The sequence below is a fragment of the Ruditapes philippinarum genome, unplaced genomic scaffold (genome assembly GCF_026571515.1).
Source record: "Ruditapes philippinarum isolate M1 unplaced genomic scaffold, ASM2657151v2 ctg602_1_1_1_1, whole genome shotgun sequence".
Classification (NCBI taxonomy): Eukaryota; Metazoa; Mollusca; class Bivalvia; order Venerida; family Veneridae; genus Ruditapes; species Ruditapes philippinarum.
In genome coordinates, this window is record NW_026860197.1 from 26,936 (window position 1) to 45,912 (window position 18,977).

At 32.0% G+C, this 18,977-nt stretch overlaps 1 protein-coding gene across 6 annotated transcripts in view; it reads left to right on the forward strand.

Annotated features, from left to right (window-relative positions):
- Window positions 1-18,977, forward strand: part of LOC132759204 (baculoviral IAP repeat-containing protein 7-B-like) — a 25,563-nt gene continuing 6,586 nt past the window's right edge. Inside the window, exons 1-6 of one of the 6 annotated variants that reach the window (XM_060750929.1) lie at window positions 1-78; window positions 10,436-10,660; window positions 10,942-11,126; window positions 17,446-17,506; window positions 17,822-18,055; window positions 18,828-18,973. In XM_060750929.1, coding sequence (XP_060606912.1) covers window positions 10,552-10,660; window positions 10,942-11,126; window positions 17,446-17,506; window positions 17,822-18,055; window positions 18,828-18,973 — 735 coding nt within the window. In that variant the 5' untranslated portion in view covers window positions 1-78; window positions 10,436-10,551. Of the gene's footprint in view, window positions 79-3,392; window positions 3,455-5,270; window positions 5,358-8,122; window positions 8,198-9,293; window positions 10,151-10,223; window positions 10,249-10,435; window positions 10,661-10,941; window positions 11,127-17,445; window positions 17,507-17,821; window positions 18,056-18,827; window positions 18,974-18,977 lie in introns of those variants that run through there. The other 5 variants (XM_060750934.1, XM_060750932.1, XM_060750933.1 and 2 more) reach the window with 5 other exon arrangements.

The following is an 18,977-nucleotide window of genomic DNA, read 5'->3' on the forward strand; positions in this document are numbered from 1 at the left end:
ACCATTCAAATGTAAAACATCGTGGTTTTCCTTTTTTGACAATCACGAAGACAAGGCGTGAAGGAGTAATTCATGTCGGTGAGTGGTTAACTTCATTTATAAATATCCTCGTTGCGGTACAGATAACGAATTATAATATTTTTTCGTCCGTCCGATTTAACGCTGATTTCAATGGCCTGTCATAAAATGTTATTCCTAAAGACAACAAGAAAATTTAAGCGCACAAAAACGCAAACCGATTTAAAATTTCATCTATGCTTGTTTAAAAGTACATTTTAGCTAATCAAAACAAACATACCATAGAGAACATAACTGTACTGACATTTTGTACCCTCTAAGTTGAAAGCGTTTCATAATATGTTTATTAATGTTTATTATATTCATATGTTTTAATAGAACTGAACAGAACAGAACATTTTATTTTTTATTTGTCCATAGTGCTGGATCATAGTTATACAACATAATTTTCAAGTAATAAGTACATTTCAGTGTAATTAATCAATTCAAAAATATAAGAAAATAACGAGTGTTATCGAACAAAACTTATGTCATATACGTGCCTCAGTTAAGTGAGGATGAACATATTTAAGAGGAAAAAATCAAATCATCTCGCCCTTTCCATCAAACTTTGGATAAGATAAGTTACTATTACTAATAATTGAAAAAAATCAAGACCAAAACTACATTTTTTTTAATTGAACGTATGTATTATATGACGATCTGATAGTTATAACATTTTTGTAATAAACTGCTATTTAAAATATTTGACCTATTATTTCTTTGCGGGAATGCAATAAATGTGTGCGTACTTAGGTTTACCTTAACATAAAGGCTACAGATACTTGTAAATCAAAAGCATTTAAGATTAAAATGTAATTTTTCAAGAGCAACATTGGCTATAGCGTTCATTTCTTTATATTCTTTTTCTACCGTATCTACATTATGTACAAATTTGTTCGTTTAAGTTGATGATGGTGGTGGTTGTTACTGTTGTTAATAACAGATAGTGTACATATTGTCAAGTCGATATCCTAGCATTGTTAAGTGAAGAAATGTGCGTTATTCAATAATAATAATTATCATTTTATAAACATGCAAAAAACAATGTTACTGAAGAGAAAAAATAAACTAAGTAAACTAGACGTCACATTCAATAAACAATAAAAACAACCAGTAATAAAAATAAGAAAAACTATTGGTTTCCCAATTACATGTTTAGTAACGATGAGCTGTTCGCCTGTACATGATGTTTTAATAATTATAAAGGATCCCAATATATTGTTGCTGACTCAATTTGCACCGAAAAGCATACTTAATTTTGGTTACAATACGGCTGATATCACATTTTCTACAATACGCATGTCAATGATTAGCCCAACAAATAGTCAATGATATGATCATAGAATATACGTGGTCTAATTATCATATAAGAATAAAAAACAAAAGTCCCGGTTGGAAGATTCTACTCGGAGATGCTGCCTTTTTATAAGTCCAGTACTTTTTTGAAACCCCTGTTTCTAGGCTAGAAACGACGATAATTAAGTTTAGCTTCTCTAGGCTGTACCAAGCTGGTTCAATAAGTAAGACAATATTGACTGTAAAATGGGCAACAAATAGAATTACGTTGTAAAGCATAATCTTTATAGTCTTAAAAGTTTAGTTTAAACATTCTAAACATAATAATACATAATCAACTAAACGGTTAAATAATTCAGTTTGAAGATGTTCATGTACCATAAACGTCACCACTAATGAAATTAAATATGTCTTAATATAATGACAGGTCATGAAGGTTGAGCTAAAAAAAAACAATGGTATGATATGTTATAATTGAATCATTAGTTAAAATTCCATTTTTTAAGTTTGAAGTACTGATTTGAGACAGTTTCATAAATGATTCATATTTTAGACGCCTACTAAAATTCATTTTGGTTTCCCACTTGAAATATACCCAAGTACATCTATATATGGATCTATATGCACGTTATTTCCGCTAAATGGTTTGTTTCTATTTTTAATACACGGAAAAAGTTTACGCCCACACTGAACTTGGGTAATATTTTAGTTGTCTGTTTTTCCGTAACCAAAACTTGAATTAATTGATAAATAAATTTGCTATCTAAACTGTATTAAATGATGTTTATGTCAAACAAACAAAAAAATAATTTGTTGCTTTAAGATATACTGAGCTCAAGTTTTATAGAAGAAAATATTGATAATTGCTGCACAGTCTCTTTGTAAATCGCAAAAAAAGATGTTATGTTTAAATTTCTACACATTATATGTGTGGTCACAATATGAATATGTAGTGTCATTTAAAAAACTGGCAGTCTTTTAAGAAAAGACCAATTCTAATTGACATGTAACAGGGAACGCAGCTTCCCGTACATAGTTTATTTATTCGTTTATTCAAATTAGACATATTCATAAAAAAAATATACTCAGATTTCAATAAATTTCTGTGATTAGGATATTTTACTCATGATTGAGCATAGAATATCTTTAAATATGCTTTCTTATATCGATAAATAATGTGATCATCAAAAATGGGATGGAGTATTTATTTACTACTATAATCTGTAGAAAACATAAACCATATGTAAACATAATCGTTCAGAAGTTACATTTGTACCTGCACTTACATATTTTAAAGTTCCTGTAACACAATTTTTTTATGGTTTTATATCATAGATATAATGCTCAAATGAAGATTTATCAAAAATGTAAGTTCCAAAAAGCATTATTTGTATTTGCTGCACAGTCTCCGAATTTACGTTTTCAGGTTAATAAAGGGAAATAATTAGAAATTTATTTTCTATAAAGTCTAAGTCAAATTTTTCGGTAAAAAATGAATGAGTATATTTTAATGATTACATATATTGTAGATAAATATTTGCAGTACATATTTTACATATTCTTTGATGTTTGAAAATTGTTTTAGAAGCATAATTATATACATATATGAAATTTTACTTAAATGTGGTATCAACCTTGAGTATAAAGCTATATATAACAAAATATTTTTATGAAAATTAAAATTGTTATTCCAATAATCGTATGATCAGTTCAGATGTAACATAGAATCTTTCTAAACACGTGGAAACTGTTCTATATTCGGAACAAACTTGGTGTTTTAACCGTTTAGCAATGGTTGTGTGCATGCACCATCCGCTCAAATGGAAATATTTCAGCATATTTCTTTCATACTGACATTTTTTAGTTGTTATTTTTCAAAATTCAAAAAAGAGAAATACTTTTAAACTGCAGGCCGTAGAGATAAATCTTATATACGTTAAAAACTTGGAATTTCCAGTAGGTGTGTGCTAAAATCACGCCACGTGTCCTTAAAGATGCAACGTAGAATGTACCTGTATTTAAGCTATATAACTGCAGCTGCCCCTAATCATTTGTGATTTATATTGTTTTGCTTATGTATGGATTTATTGAATTACAGGTACAATTAAGTTAATGCCATTCATTAAGTAAATAAAAATGTTAGACATGCTTGTATATATCTAATCTTGTTGATATCACAATTATTTTTGTTACAAAATACAATGTCAAATTAAATCTTCGTGATAAAAAGGCTTGCTGAAATAATTGAAAGAAGACCTTACATTTAAACCTACACATTTGCAAGTAACGAACTGCAACGATCCCGGGCCATATGAAAATGAGCCCCACGACTCCCGGCCATTATTCTAGTGACCTATTTTCTATGAAAAACAATGAGGAGTCCCTCTGAAGAAAAATGACCCTCTTCAGAAAGCTGTATAATATTGAAACCCTTTGTAATCGATCTCACACTGGCTATTATTATAATAAATTAACTACAGGAAAGTTGCAACATAAGCAGTACACTTTTTGACATTTATGTTACTGGTGATTTTTTATTGCAGACTTAAATATTACTTAAGCTGATTTTCTTTTACCTAATTTCAATAACCGCGGGAGTCGTGTTTTTTAAATGTTGTTGATTTTATAATAAAAATGAGCCGTTTACTGTAAAATGCTGTGACGGTAAAATACTGGAAAAAAATGTTGATCTAATCGCACTTGCAATCGCAATGAATTTTGACTATAGTACTGGACGGTTAGATCGTCACCTTAATGCAGTAACGGGTTAACTCTTTATATAATTTAATAGGAATAAACCCGTTACTGCTCCAAGGTAACGACATGTGCAACATAATTGCTGTGTTCGTACTTCTGGAATCGTGTCCGATGTAAAACGAATTGGTATACCGATTCTAAGTACCACAGTCATTACTTAAAATGAATAACTGTTTAGTTATGATGACATGCTTGCCTCTACGCCAGGATCCCAAATTAGTATAATTAATACAAGTACATGGCTTTAATAAAGCTGTGGTAAAAGTACACGTAAGTCAAAGCTCTTACTCATTATCTTCTTTAGGTTAACGATATGGTCATCAAATAATGCGTGCTATTTATTTTATTATAAATATTGCAGAAATATAAATCAATCAAGGGTGGTACGGTACAATAAACACATCGATCTGTAATAAAGTCTAAATATTTATTCTCAAATGATCTAAAAAAATTACGAAAATGGCCTTATTTATATCCAATGAATTGTGAAAACTGATGACCTCCGGACTCTCCATATCCCACTGTATCCTAGGACTTGCGTCTCATACTAGTCCAACTAATTGTACTGCGCGACGTGATATTGTGCTGGGCAATATCTCGCCTCTAAAGCGAGATTCTGCCCCAGAACGAAAATATCTCAGAATAATTAAAGCTTTGGCACGTCAATATATTTTGACTACGTCTCATACCTTTTCGTTAAGCCCGTGTTTTGTGATTAATCATTTGGAAAGCACACATTGGCTGTAGGGGCATAATTCAAAGGGTACATGCGATTTATGACAAAGCAACATGTTCATTTCTACAATATTTTATTTCAGTATTACGATATAAAACATGTACAATATACAACAACTGCATAACAGATTAGCGACACCCATTCACCATTTATCATCAGAAAATTTAACCTTATTTAGTTGTTGGTAACAGATCATAAACGTTGAACGAAATTAACATTGACCTCTTCAAAATTAGTCATATTGTTATATAATATCTATTGGTTTCCCACTTAAGATATCATACATCGACTAGTTTCAGTACGCTATGAATTAAAAGGGTATTTCCCAAATGATCTGTTTTTCTATTTTTAGCGCAGGGAAACCATTACTGTAGTATTCTTAATATAATTGCGGATATCATTGAAACAGGTCGGTGAATTTTCTTGGCAAGCTCTATTGTTCATTATTCATTTTCTCGTTGTACCGAAAGGATGTACTTGGGAAATAGAAATAAATAAGGAAAGAAATGTAACTAAGCAAATAAAACATTAATCACTTTTTTAATAATTGTTCAATTTCGCGTTCATTTGAATTACATTATTATCTTTGCTGTCATTACCGCGTTAGGTTAATCTCGATATTGAGGGATTAAAGTTAAATCAACGAAAAATTGATAATAATGCTGGAAATGATGCGCTCATAAAATGCTTATTTGCCAATGATCGTTTTACAAATAAATGTTTAATCATTGCTTTCACCGTTCTAAAGTTATAACTACAATAAATGTTTTGAAAATGAAACTTATTGTTCGAATATCGCTTATTTCAATTGTTACATGCAATTTAATTTAATGATTTTGTCTTATTTAATTAGAAACATTATTACGGTAATATTATACTTAATGAATATTCATATAATAAATTAAATCTTTCGTAAGATATTAATCTCGTAATTTAAGTATCTTTTGTATGTTCTAAACATGTACAGTCAGTTTTCTAATTGTTTTAGATTAACAATCTGGCTCCTTAAGATATATGTGCGTGTGTTCGTGTATGCGTACGTCCAACATGTCCAAAAGTGTTTTAAATGTTATATAAAAATTTGTATTGATAAAACTATGAAATAATGAAATTTCCTAATAATTGATAATTATCTTAACATCAGCAATAAGAAACTGCCATGGAATACCTGTATCTGCCAACTACTTTTCAGTGCGCATGCGCAAAACACCACCCCATATGCGTAGAAAATAATTGTACTGTATCAATATAAAACGCTGTCCCTGGCCATTTATTATTCATATTGTAGTTTTTTTCTGATATATATGGATTAATTGCAATGCAGGTAGAAGTGATATTAAAGATGTTTTATGTTTTACATGAAACGAATGAAAAAGACAGACATGCTTGAAATAGTTTGTGATACACAATGGCCTTTTACTTTTAAAAGTTCATGGAATTATTTAAAAGGGACTCAATAACTCTCTGGTGGCATTAGTCAAGAAAGATTTTGATCAAATCTATAATTGATACTTTTTAGGAAATTGTGTTATATATATAATATATATTCAGCTGATGAACTTTGTACACTACAACTTTTTCATTGTCATGGTAACGGTGATAAGCTGTATTACTGAAATCTAAAATAACTTCTATATTCTGTTCTGTAATATTCTGAAAAAGTAAATAATTTTAGACGTAATCATTACAGCTTATCATCGTAACCAAGAAATATAAAAAAAAAATACAATAATTACAAAAAGGCAGCATACAAAGTGCATTGGTTAAAGTGTATAAAGCTATATATCTTATTATCTGCTTCAAAAATTATTGTTTGAATTTTACAAAAGAATACTTCCAAAATGCTTGTATGAAATAAACATGGTAGATAATTGCCTTAAAAAAGAATGACGCATGCACAAAATCATGATTATTGGATAAAATCCTACTTAAAATAGCAAATAATATTTTGTTCCGGAACATTTTATTCTGTTTACGTACAATATTCATGTGTATTAAATAACAGGGACATTATATGTTATAACAATGTGTTCGGAAATCAACCATACATTGTATAGTAATGGAACCAATATAATTTTACTGTTAATAAATTTTATAAAAATATTTAATAAGATATAGATTTATACCCTTTAAACAGTGTCTATTCTAGGATTTGAAAAAAGAACAGGGGGGTTTTTAATTTTATCGAAAAATGAGAATTTATTACATTTAAAATTTTTACATAGAGAAAGAAGAAAATATCAATTTTATTGATATCTTTCCTTCTTTCTCTATGTAAAAAAATTTCCCCTGCCTCTGAAAAAAAGGGGGGAATTCCCAAAAATATGAGTGAATCCCCCATCCGCCCTCCTAGAATAGTTACAGGTTAAATTTCATAGATTACAAAATTACAATTATATCTAAAAACAAACTGATCTTGATGTACGTATAAGAACAAAATCTTCAAGTGTCCTTTAATATTTCTATAATTCGACTTAAGAGCGAATAGTTGCTATGCAATACATTCTTTATTTCTGGTGATCAGACATGCAGTCTATTTCTAAATAGTGAAGAGCTTGGAACTATATCAACCCATATCACTGTTTAATGTTTGTTAAGAACATGTCCCTTTTTAAAAAGTAATATTATAGTCAAATAAATAAAATACATACCTCATAAATTTTCTTTTAAAGTTTTTATTTAATGACTTAATATCATTTAATGAAATTTAATTTGTATAATTTATTATGTATGTTTGTATACATGTGTTGAAATATGACTGTATGTTATTTGATGAAATAAATATTGTTTGTACTAACCTAAATAACTCAGTTTTGAATTTTTCATTATATATTTATATAATTATATACTTAAATATGTCATTTATTTATTCTTTATTCATTATATCTTATTATGCATCTGCATATCTAATGATTTGCTTAAAATGTACATATATAACGAAACAAACACTTTTTTTATTTAACCATGACAGGTAACTTTACCAACGGGAGGCAGGGCATTCCCCTTTTACTTTCCAATTCGGGAAAGAAAACGTCCCTTTTTATTTACCCACGGCATTGACACAATACATTCATTCTTCATGCTAATAGTTTGAACTGGGCCTTAAGACAATTATCTAAAATATAATAGAGCGCAAATTTATTCTAAAAGAAGTAAAAAAATTCAAACTCGGATTTTTACATACAAACATACGCAAAAAAAACAATTGGAAAATCCATAGGATTTTTGTGATAGGAAGGGTCGTACATTTTGGTAAAGCATGTATACTTATATCATGTTTTCATTAAATATATGTATTCAACAGTGAATACTTCGGAAATAAATTCGGAAAATATTTTCATGGATTCAGTATGTATTATTTGATAGGAATAAATTATGTTTCAGACATCATTGCCTTATAAAGGATTTTAAGGGTCTTTTTGTATATTTTAATTAATGTCAACTTAACTTGTATGCAGTGCAGCATAATTTTTATGACACATTGATCATTACTATGAATACAAATGAGCCGTGTCACGACAAAACCAGCATAGTGCGTTTGCGACCAGCATGGATCCAGACCAGCCTGCGCATCCGCGCAGTCTGATCAGGATCCATGCCGTTCGCTTACAAACCCTTTAACAAGTAGAGAAACTGATAGCAAACAGCATGGATCCTGATCAGACTGCGCGGGTCTTTTTTTGCTGGTCGCAAACCCATTATGTTCGTTTGTCGTGACGCGGCTCAAATTAATCGAGCTCAACAAAACTTGTTTTATACTTGGATAATTTACCATTACCAGGTATGTTGTTCATTTCATACTGGTTGCTGTAATGAAAGAATCATTATGATATAGTCATTTTCATAACATATTGAAAATAGCTTTGTATTAATAAAACATGACACATGTTCTATAAATGGGGTAATATAGTTTCAGGTAATCAATTAATAACAAAGACAATGAGATCATCGGCGGTAAACCACAATCATAATTATAATTATAACACAACTGTATCAGTACAATTATCATCATACAAATATGTATTGTTATGTACAGTCAGGAAAATAGGAGTTTATTTCAATTATTTTTACGTTTATCTTTTATTTTGGTCTGACCATTTTACAATTCATTGCACCAATATATAAATATACATGTATATACATTGCACATAACCATTCTAAAGTAGCATTGTAAGACTTATAAGAGACTACTAAAAGTCCAGTCAATGTGTGAAAGAAAAAATACTTCAGAAAATGGGAAAAGCATCAAACTAGAAACAGACTTTTGGCCAGATGCATATTTTATTACAAATTGACTGAACTATAAGTATTATATATTATATTAAATTGCTACAATCTTAAAATAAATCTTAAGATAAAGGTTAGATATTCTTTGCTTATTTTGACAGCCACTTTATTATATTACCAGGGACAATAAATACCATGTAGTTAAAAAAGATTATTTTACAGCAATTACAATTTGAAATAATTATTTGCTTGTTACATCATTATTGTAAGCATGCAACTACGTTTATTATCATATGTACATGGGTTATATGGTCCTTCTTCCCTACTATCTGGTACATATAGATGAGAACATATGTCTATTGATATAATAGGACAAGTAGATCAAAAACCAACACAAATTTAAATATTAATATTATTGATAAATATAAATACTTGCCGAAAATAAACTAGGTCAATAATAATATTTGTGAGCGTTAACGGCCCATATTGCCTCAGAAATGCTAATTGTTTCTCAAAAGTATTATTATTATTCGCGCCCTGTTGTAGTTTTTAAAAAAAGTTACTATTTAACCAATTGCCTGAGTCATCTTTTGATTTTGTTTATTTTTGACAATTGATGGGTTAACATTCATTTAGTTTTTTGTATTGAAGTCAAGGTAATACTTTGCGAAGAATGATATAGAATGGACTTAGATCCTATTTTGACTGAAGCTATCCTCAACGCAAAAGCTAAACAAAATAAAATGATCTGCTCTGCGTCAACTATTATAATTTAATTTGTGACAACATGTGGTCTGAGCAATACTTTAGACCAATATCTAAGTTGTCACAACCATTACAAGTTTAAATATATTTTAACTTTCAGCATAATCGGTGTCAAAAATAAAATTATCAAAGAGTTTTCTTGATCAAGAATAACAAATTATATGTACACTGACCGCATTTCATCAAAATGAAGAAATTGGCAGTCTATTATTTTGCACAAATTGACGACGTTGAAGATCATTCTTAAACTTCCATGTAAAATTGCTAGAGTTTAAGTACACATTAACCGATAGACACTTTGGAATCAAGGTATATATTAATGTTAATTTAATTTACAATTTAAAGCGGAAAGGAATTGGGCCGAGAGACACTTAAAAGGCTTTAACTATCCACAAGTAAAATATTCGGTGCTGTATTAATTATTATTTTGTTATACTTTATAGTTTAGAATTTATAGTGTTTCAAGGACGAAAACATTAATATAAATTCAACGTAATTTATAGTAATCAACAAACAGCATTTAGCTTTGTGATGTAAAGCATTAATTACGTTTATTTTGATTTTGTTTATTTTCTTTTTTATCTTTTTTTTCAGGAATTATGATGTCGCTGCGTGATATCTGTTAATACAAGCAAAATGGTATGCACTGAAGCTGTGTATACCGAAGCATCTCTTTATCAAAAAATATTACTGAAACGTAAAGTACGAAAATGGCTATGTCAAAATTTGATGGCAGACTAGCCTCCCTCCAAAATTGGCCCAAACGCAACTTATTTGATCTTGTTGGACTTGCTCGGGGTGGACTTTATTTTCTTGGACGTAAGTTACTATGATGTTATGCCTTCATATATAACATCATCATCATCATCATCATCATCATTATTATTGTTATTATTATTATTATCATCATAATATCAGTGATAAGTAATTAAAATAGTGATAAAGATGATAATGATGATGGTCATTTAAATAATAATGAAATATTCTTATTTTATTTCTTTGAATTACATGCTCCACTTTTCCGTTTTAGATTCATGTCGCCAAAAGCGTTCATCTCTTTGTCTGTTTAATCCAAGTTATCTATTTCTCCTCTTTTTCAGCTAACGATGATGCTTATGACAGACTTAGGTGTGCATTTTGTGAGTTTATTGTGGCAAACTTGAAAGAAGGTGATGATTTGTTGACAATGCACGCCTCGTTTGTCCCAATGTGTTGGAAGATACTGACCTATAAAGGCAAAGAATTTGTACAGTCTGTCTTGCAAGAAGAGGAAGCAAATCTAGATGTAAGAATAATCGTTACTGTTCTCACTTATTTCATAATTTTGATTCTAGGTCCGTCTGATTTTGGCAATGTTTTCAGTTTCAAAACGCAAAATTTGGAAGCAAAGAATATGAATAATGTTTGAATGTGTTTAGATAATCAATTGTTTTATAATATTGCGAACATGTTTTGTACCATCCATGAACAGGCTCATTTAGACTCAGTCTGCAGCAGTAGTATAGGGGTCTCTTTGGGGCACGACTGCGCATGCGCGACGCCATATTGGATTCTATTTTTAGAATGACATTATCGTTCTATTTTAAGAATGACATCGTTCTATTTTTAGAATGACATTATCGTTCTATTTTTAATCTCCCGGAAGTATACGGAGCTGACTCGTATACACGATTTAGGGCTTGAATCGCGGACATTGAGGGTCAGGTCCTCGGCCCTAGACGGAGAGATAATTACCATCATGACAGATAAAAGAAATGTTTGTAAATAGATACGTACTTAACATTTTAATTTATAAAAAATAGTTTTTTAATAGGTTCAAAATAATATTGATACAAATATAACTCGTTTACTTACCTACATTTAGTAAGGAAATGACTGTCATAGCGTAACGTTCTTGTAGACTGCGCATGATTTATTTTTAGTCGCGGTATTTCACAACCACCAGGAGCTATTTCATCAGCCCCACGCGGGTGTCAATGAAAGAAAAAGGCATTAAGTACAGTCGCCGCTCAGTCTAGATTCACAATACCTAGCGGCACTATGTTGAACAAAAACCCTTTATCCTTCGTTACTAAATATAACTTTTTATTAATCACAAAAGAATCTATTATCCTTTCAAACGCAGCGACCGTCAAGTACAGTCGCCACTTAGTCTAGATTTACAATACCTAGCGGAACTATGTTGAACAAAAACCCTTTATCCTTCGTTACTAAATATAGCTTTTCATTAATCACAAAAGATTAATAGAATTGACGGACCTTTTCTGTTACGGTTGATAAACCGGAGGGGATGAATTAATTGAAATATGGACCAATGAAGATGGTTTATTTTTACAACGCATCAATGATAGACCTGACAGAATGCTTCAAAATAAACCCTAGGTTCTCGATTCGATTTTTAGCCGTTCTCGAGTTATGGCCAATTAGCGATTTTTTAAACCAATTTTTCAAAGTTCATAAAACCCTTAGATTTATATGTTGTTTGAAAGATCTCTGCGAGTAGATACAGAAAATGTATTATTATATGGATCTATCTCTTACTATTTCTGAGATAGGAGAGTTTGGATATGGCAGACAAAATCACTCATGCGGAAAAACGCGCATAACTTTTTCGTTTATGAACGAAACATAGTCGTGTTTGGTATCAAATTGAAGGTCTTGACGAGTACATTCAGACGCTGTTGATAATAAAGTTCATTCTGGAAGTCAAAATCACTCATGCGTAAAAACCAATTTTTAAAAGTCCATAAAACCGTTAGATTTATATGCCGTTTGAAAGATCTCTGCGAGTAGATACAGAAAATGTATTATTATATGGATCTATCTCTTACCGTTTTTGAGATAGGAGAGTTTGAATATGGTAAACAAAATCACTCATGCATATAAATACGTATAACTTTTTTGTTACTGGACATAACATAGGCATGTTGCATATCAAACGAAAGGTCTTGACAAATGCTACGAGCTCGTACTGTCAAACCGAGAGTGAAATCACTCATGCGTAAAAAACATTAAAATAACTAAAATAAGCTTACCCCAGTCTTTACTCCTCGCCTATCAAACTATTTATGACAAGTTACGACAGGTTTAAACCGGTATTGCTATTTTTGATCAGCCAATGAAATTGAAAAACGATGACGTCTAAAAATAGACAGCCTCGTTTTGAACCCACTCTTTTTCATTAACCAATGAAAAGTGGAGAAGGATGACTGGATAAATTTTGACATAAAATAAACGCCTTTTTGTCTTTTATGCAACACTTTACGATATCGATTTTCAAGATATTTGTTTCATTTGATAGACCTAACCAAATGCTTCAAAATAAACCCTAGGTTCTCGATTCGATTTTAAGCCGTTCTCGAGTTATGGCCCTTTAGCGATTTTTAAACCAATTTTTTAAAGTCCATAAAACCGTGAAATGTATATACCGTTTGAAAGATCTCTACGAGTAGATACAGAAAATGTATTATTATATGGATCTATTTCTTACCGTTTCTGAAATAGGAGAGTTTGAATATGGCAGACAAAATCACTCATGCGGAAAAACGCGCATAACTTTTTCGTTTATGAACGAAACATAGTCTTGTTTGGTATCAAATTGAAGGTCTTGACGAGTACATTTTACTTACGTGATCAAACCGGATGTTAAGTCACTCGTGCGTGAAATTCATTTATTCTCCCCAACCAACGGACCGATCTTATCAATACCTGTATCGAACGAAAGGTATTACTCACTAAATTCAGAAAATGTATATTTTTGTATCGCTGACTCGGATAGGACACGAGATATGAAGTAAAATCACTCAAGCGTAAAATGTTTATTTACGCCTTTATTAGTCAATATAACCCGGTCATGTTTGGTATCGTACGAAATGTTTTAAGGCGCTCTTTATGAATACGGACTAAAAATCACTAATGCATAAACGCTCTATTTATATTAAACATTCTTCATTGAAAATACTGTACTCGAAATATAAACTCAACTTACTGCGTAATGATGTTTACTCTTTGACGTCCAATCACCAAATGACTGAGGTCACCAGTGCGATACATCATACGCATGCGCTGATCTAAATTTAGAAATGACATTGTCCAATCTAACAGCAGTTGGTCTTTTCTTACGGACTGAATGTAACCAATCAGACAGAAGATTTATTTGACCAATGATTTTGGTCACGTGACTATTTATAACATAAATAGATGAATAACGACATGCCAAAAATAGCAGCCAATCAGATTTTAATACGTGTGTATAAAAAAAGAATGTTTTTCTGCGTATATTTTATTACTGGAAACAGGATTTGTCTTCTATTTATCTCCTGCTCCTTCACCACCACAACCACCATCGCCGCCGCCGCCGCCGCCGCCGCCGCCGCCACCGCCACTGCCATCACCGCCGCCATATACGCCACCACCAGGTGGCGATGGAAGGAACCATCACCACAACCAGGTGGCGATGGTGGCGGTGGTGATGGCGGTATCGGTGGTGGCTGCGGCGGTGGCGGCGGCGGCGGCGGCGGCGGCGGCGATGGTGGTTGTGGTGGTGAAGGAGCAGGAGATAAATAGAAGACAAATCCTGTTTCCAGTAATAAAATATACGCAGAAAAACATTCTTTTTTTATACACACGTATTTAAATCTGATTGGCTGCTATTTTTGGCATGACGTTATTCATCTATTTATGTTATAAATAGTCACGTGACCAAAATCATTGGTCAAATAAATCTTCTGTCTGATTGGTTACATTCAGTCCGTAAGAAAAGACCAACTGCTGTTAGATTGGACAATGTCATTTCTAAATTTAGATCAGCGCATGCGTATGATGTATCGCACTGGTGACCTCAGTCATTTGGTGATTGGACGTCAAAGAGTAAACATCATTACGCAGTAAGTTGAGTTTATATTTCGAGTACAGTATTTTCAATGAAGAATGTTTAATAGAAATAGAGCGTTTATGCACTAGTGATTTTTAGTCCGTATTCATAAAGAGCGCCTTAAAACATTTCGTACGATACCAAACATGACCGGGTTATATTGACTAATAAAGGCGTAAATAAACATTTTACGCTTGAGTGATTTTACTTCATATCTCGTGTCCTATCCGAGTCAGCGATACAAAAATATACATTTTCTGAATTTAGTGAGTAATACCTTTCGTTCGATACAGGTATTGATAAGATCGGTCCGTTGGTTGGGGAGAATAAATGAATTTCACGCACGAGTGACTTAACATCCGGTTTGATCACGTAAGTAAAATGTACTCGTCAAGACCTTCAATTTGATACCAAACAAGACTATGTTTCGTTCATAAACGAAAAAGTTATGCGCGTTTTTCCGCATGAGTGATTTTGTCTGCCATATTCAAACTCTCCTATCTCAGAAACGGTAAGAGATAGATCCATATAATAATACATTTTCTGTATCTACTCGTAGAGATCTTTCAAACGGTATATACATTTCACGGTTTTATGGACTTTAAAAAATTGGTTTAAAAATCGCTAAAGGGCCATAACTCGAGAACGGCTTAAAATCGAATCGAGAACCTAGGGTTTATTTTGAAGCATTTGGTAAGGTCTATCAAATGAAACAAATATCTTGAAAATCGATATCGTAAAGTGTTGCATAAAAGACAAAAAAGGCGTTTTTTATGTCAAAATTTATCCAGTTATCCTTCTCCACTTTTCATTGGTTAATGAAAAAGAGTGGGTTCAAAACGAGGCTGTCTATTGTTAGACGTCATCGTTTTTCAATTTCATTGGCTGATCAAAAATAGCAATACCGGTTTAAACCTGTCGTAAATTGTCATAAATAGTTTGATAGGCGAGGAGTAAAGACTGGGGTAAGCTTATTTTAGTTATTTTAATGTTTTTTACGCATGAGTGATTTCACTCTCGGTTTAACAGTACGAGCTCGTAGCATTTGTCAAGACCTTTCGTTTGATATGCAACATGCCTATGTTATGTCCAGTAACAAAAAAGTTATACGTATTTATATGCATGAGTGATTTTGTTTACCATATTCAAACTCTCCTATCTCAAAAACGGTAAGAGATAGATCCATATAATAATACATTTTCTGTATCTACTCGCAGAGATCTTTCAAACGGCATATAAATCTAACGGTTTTATGGACTTTTAAAAATTGGTTTTTACGCATGAGTGATTTTGACTTCCAGTATGAACTTTATTATCGCCAGCGTCAGAATGTACTCGTCAAGACCTTCAATTTGATACCAAACATGACTATGTTTCGTTCATAAACGAAAAAGTTATGCGCGTTTTTCCGCATGAGTGATTTTGTCTGCCATATCCAAACTCTCCTATCTCAGAAATAGTAAGAGATAGATCCATATAATAATACATTTTCTGTATCTACTCGCAGAGATCTTTCAAACAACATATAAATCTAAGGGTTTTATGAACTTTGAAAAATTGGTTTAAAAATCGCTAATTGGCCATAACTCGAGAACGGCTAAAAATCGAATCGAGAACCTAGGGTTTATTTTGAAGCATTCTGTCAGGTCTATCATTGATGCGTTGTAAAAATAAACCATCTTCATTGGTCCATATTTCAATTAATTCATCCCCTCCGGTTTATCAACCGTAACAGAAAAGGTCCGTCAATTCTATTAATCTTTTGTGATTAATGAAAAGCTATATTTAGTAACGAAGGATAAAGGGTTTTTGTTCAACATAGTTCCGCTAGGTATTGTAAATCTAGACTAAGTGGCGACTGTACTTGACGGTCGCTGCGTTTGAAAGGATAATAGATTCTTTTGTGATTAATAAAAAGTTATATTTAGTAACGAAGGACAAAGGGTTTTTGTTCAACATAGTGCCGCTAGGTATTGTGAATCTAGACTGAGCGGCGACTGTACTTAATGCCTTTTTCTTTCATTGACACCCGCTTGGGGCTGATGAAATAGCTCCTGGTGGTTGTGAAATACCGCGACTAAAAATAGATCATGCGCAGTCTACAAGAACGTTACGCTATGACAGTCATTTCCTTACTAAATGTAGGTAAGTAAACGAGTTATATTTGTATCAATATTATTTTGAACCTATTAAAAAACTATTTTTTATAAATTAAAATGTTAAGTACGTATCTATTTACAAACATTTCTTTTATCTGTCATGATGGTAATTATCTCTCCGTCTAGGGCCGAGGACCTGACCCTCAATGTCCGCGATTCAAGCCCTAAATCGTGTATACGAGTCAGCTCCGTATACTTCCGGGAGATTAAAAATAGAACGATAATGTCATTCTAAAAATAGAACGATGTCATTCTTAAAATAGAACGATAATGTCATTCTAAAAATAGAATCCAATATGGCGTCGCGCATGCGCAGTCGTGCCCCCAAAGAGACCCCTATACTACTTGCAGCATATATCAATTTTGCCGCTGTTTTTTTCCCTCGTTCTTTAGGGATTTTTTATGTGTTTTCTCCCTCTATTTTGTGCTAATGTTATGATTAACATACGTACCGTTTAAAATGTTGACCACAAAACAGCAAAAAAAATGTTAAAATAAAATTAAATGTAATGAAATCAAAGTTCTTAATTATGACTTTGAAACTGAGTTTTATTATTTATCGTTCTTGAAAGGTCCAGTTCTTCTCAAAATGTCCTGATGATGGAATGTATGCATCTCGTCTACGTTCTAAGGGTAATTTATTTATATCTTTCACATTAAGCTATTTTTTAAGTTTTCATCATAAATTTACATTAAATATCCTAAATGTTATTTGAATTCAGTAAATTCAAGGAACTAAACACAATGTAATATACATTCCTGGTTTTCATCTGGTATGAACAGATAATGATATTAGTGGAACAAAATGGACAAAAACAATCCCTATTTCGACTAAGTATTTTTATTATAAAAGTACCTCCCAAAGTCAGATTTACATTAATAATCGGTTTTAACAACATTTAAGTTTAAGTTTAATTAGTATACTGGATGTAATGATCGAAACTTCAGATCTCACTGTTCTTGGAATCGCCGGACGGTTGTTAAAGGATGAGCAATCCTCGTCTACAAGTACTGGGTCAAGACAGAGGCACGTCACGGAGAGAGGCGTTCTATTTACAGTACCAGAACATTTAAACATGATGGACCCTCACAAAAGAATGGCGTCTTTCGCTAATATGAACATCTTGTATAAAACTTTGCTATCCCTGGACGATGTTGTACAGGCAGGATTCTTCTTTACAGGTAAATAGACGTTTTATTAGACGAAGTATTTAACTAACTTGAAATGCAACTTGTTTAGTAGCATATCAACGACTCACATGCATGCATGTTGTACTCCATAAGGCATCACACCTTCAATTTCTTGAAAGAGATATAACAAAAGCCAATGAGTACCATGTTATCAAATGTATTAATAAATGAAATGTCTAGACATACCCAAAGACACTTTCTGTATCACAAACAGTGTGTAAAAATACATAACTAGTAAAAAGGATTTTTCCATGATTGACGGGATAGAAATAATTATATTGATAACATGAAAATCTGTCATATTTTAAATTCAACTTGGATTTGGAATATGTCTTCATTTCATTTGCTATATTTTTCATGTTCCGTTAAATTTTATTTGATTTTCCATTAAAATTTTGTTGCTTATCTGGAGGTGTGATGTTCAAATATTATTTCTGCTCTTTTAAATACTAGTATATATATGCTCATTTTAACATGTTACTCCATACACATTATCTTACTAACTATCAATTTCATCTATTACATAGTTATCCACTTACTCTGCTTTATTTTGCGCGGGGTTGGGGGAAGGAAGGGGGTCGGGCACAATCCATCAAATTTAGCTTTTACCTTTACGTTTAGCGCTTGGGTCTATCGCAAGAATCTATAATTGCAGAAAATTTTTGTTATAATTGAACAACTGCTTTTACAGCAAGAGCTAAGTTTATCTATTAATGTGAATAAATTTTCTATCATTTTCTATGTCAATGTTTCGATTTATAAGGCGCTGGTGATAGTGTGCGATGTTATTATTGCGGAGCGGGCTTTAAGAACTGGAAGAGAAGTGATGACCCGTGGGTAGTGCATGCCCGGCATGCCCCTCATTGCATGCATGTTATACTTACAAAAGGGGAGGAGTTTGTAGAAAAGGTAT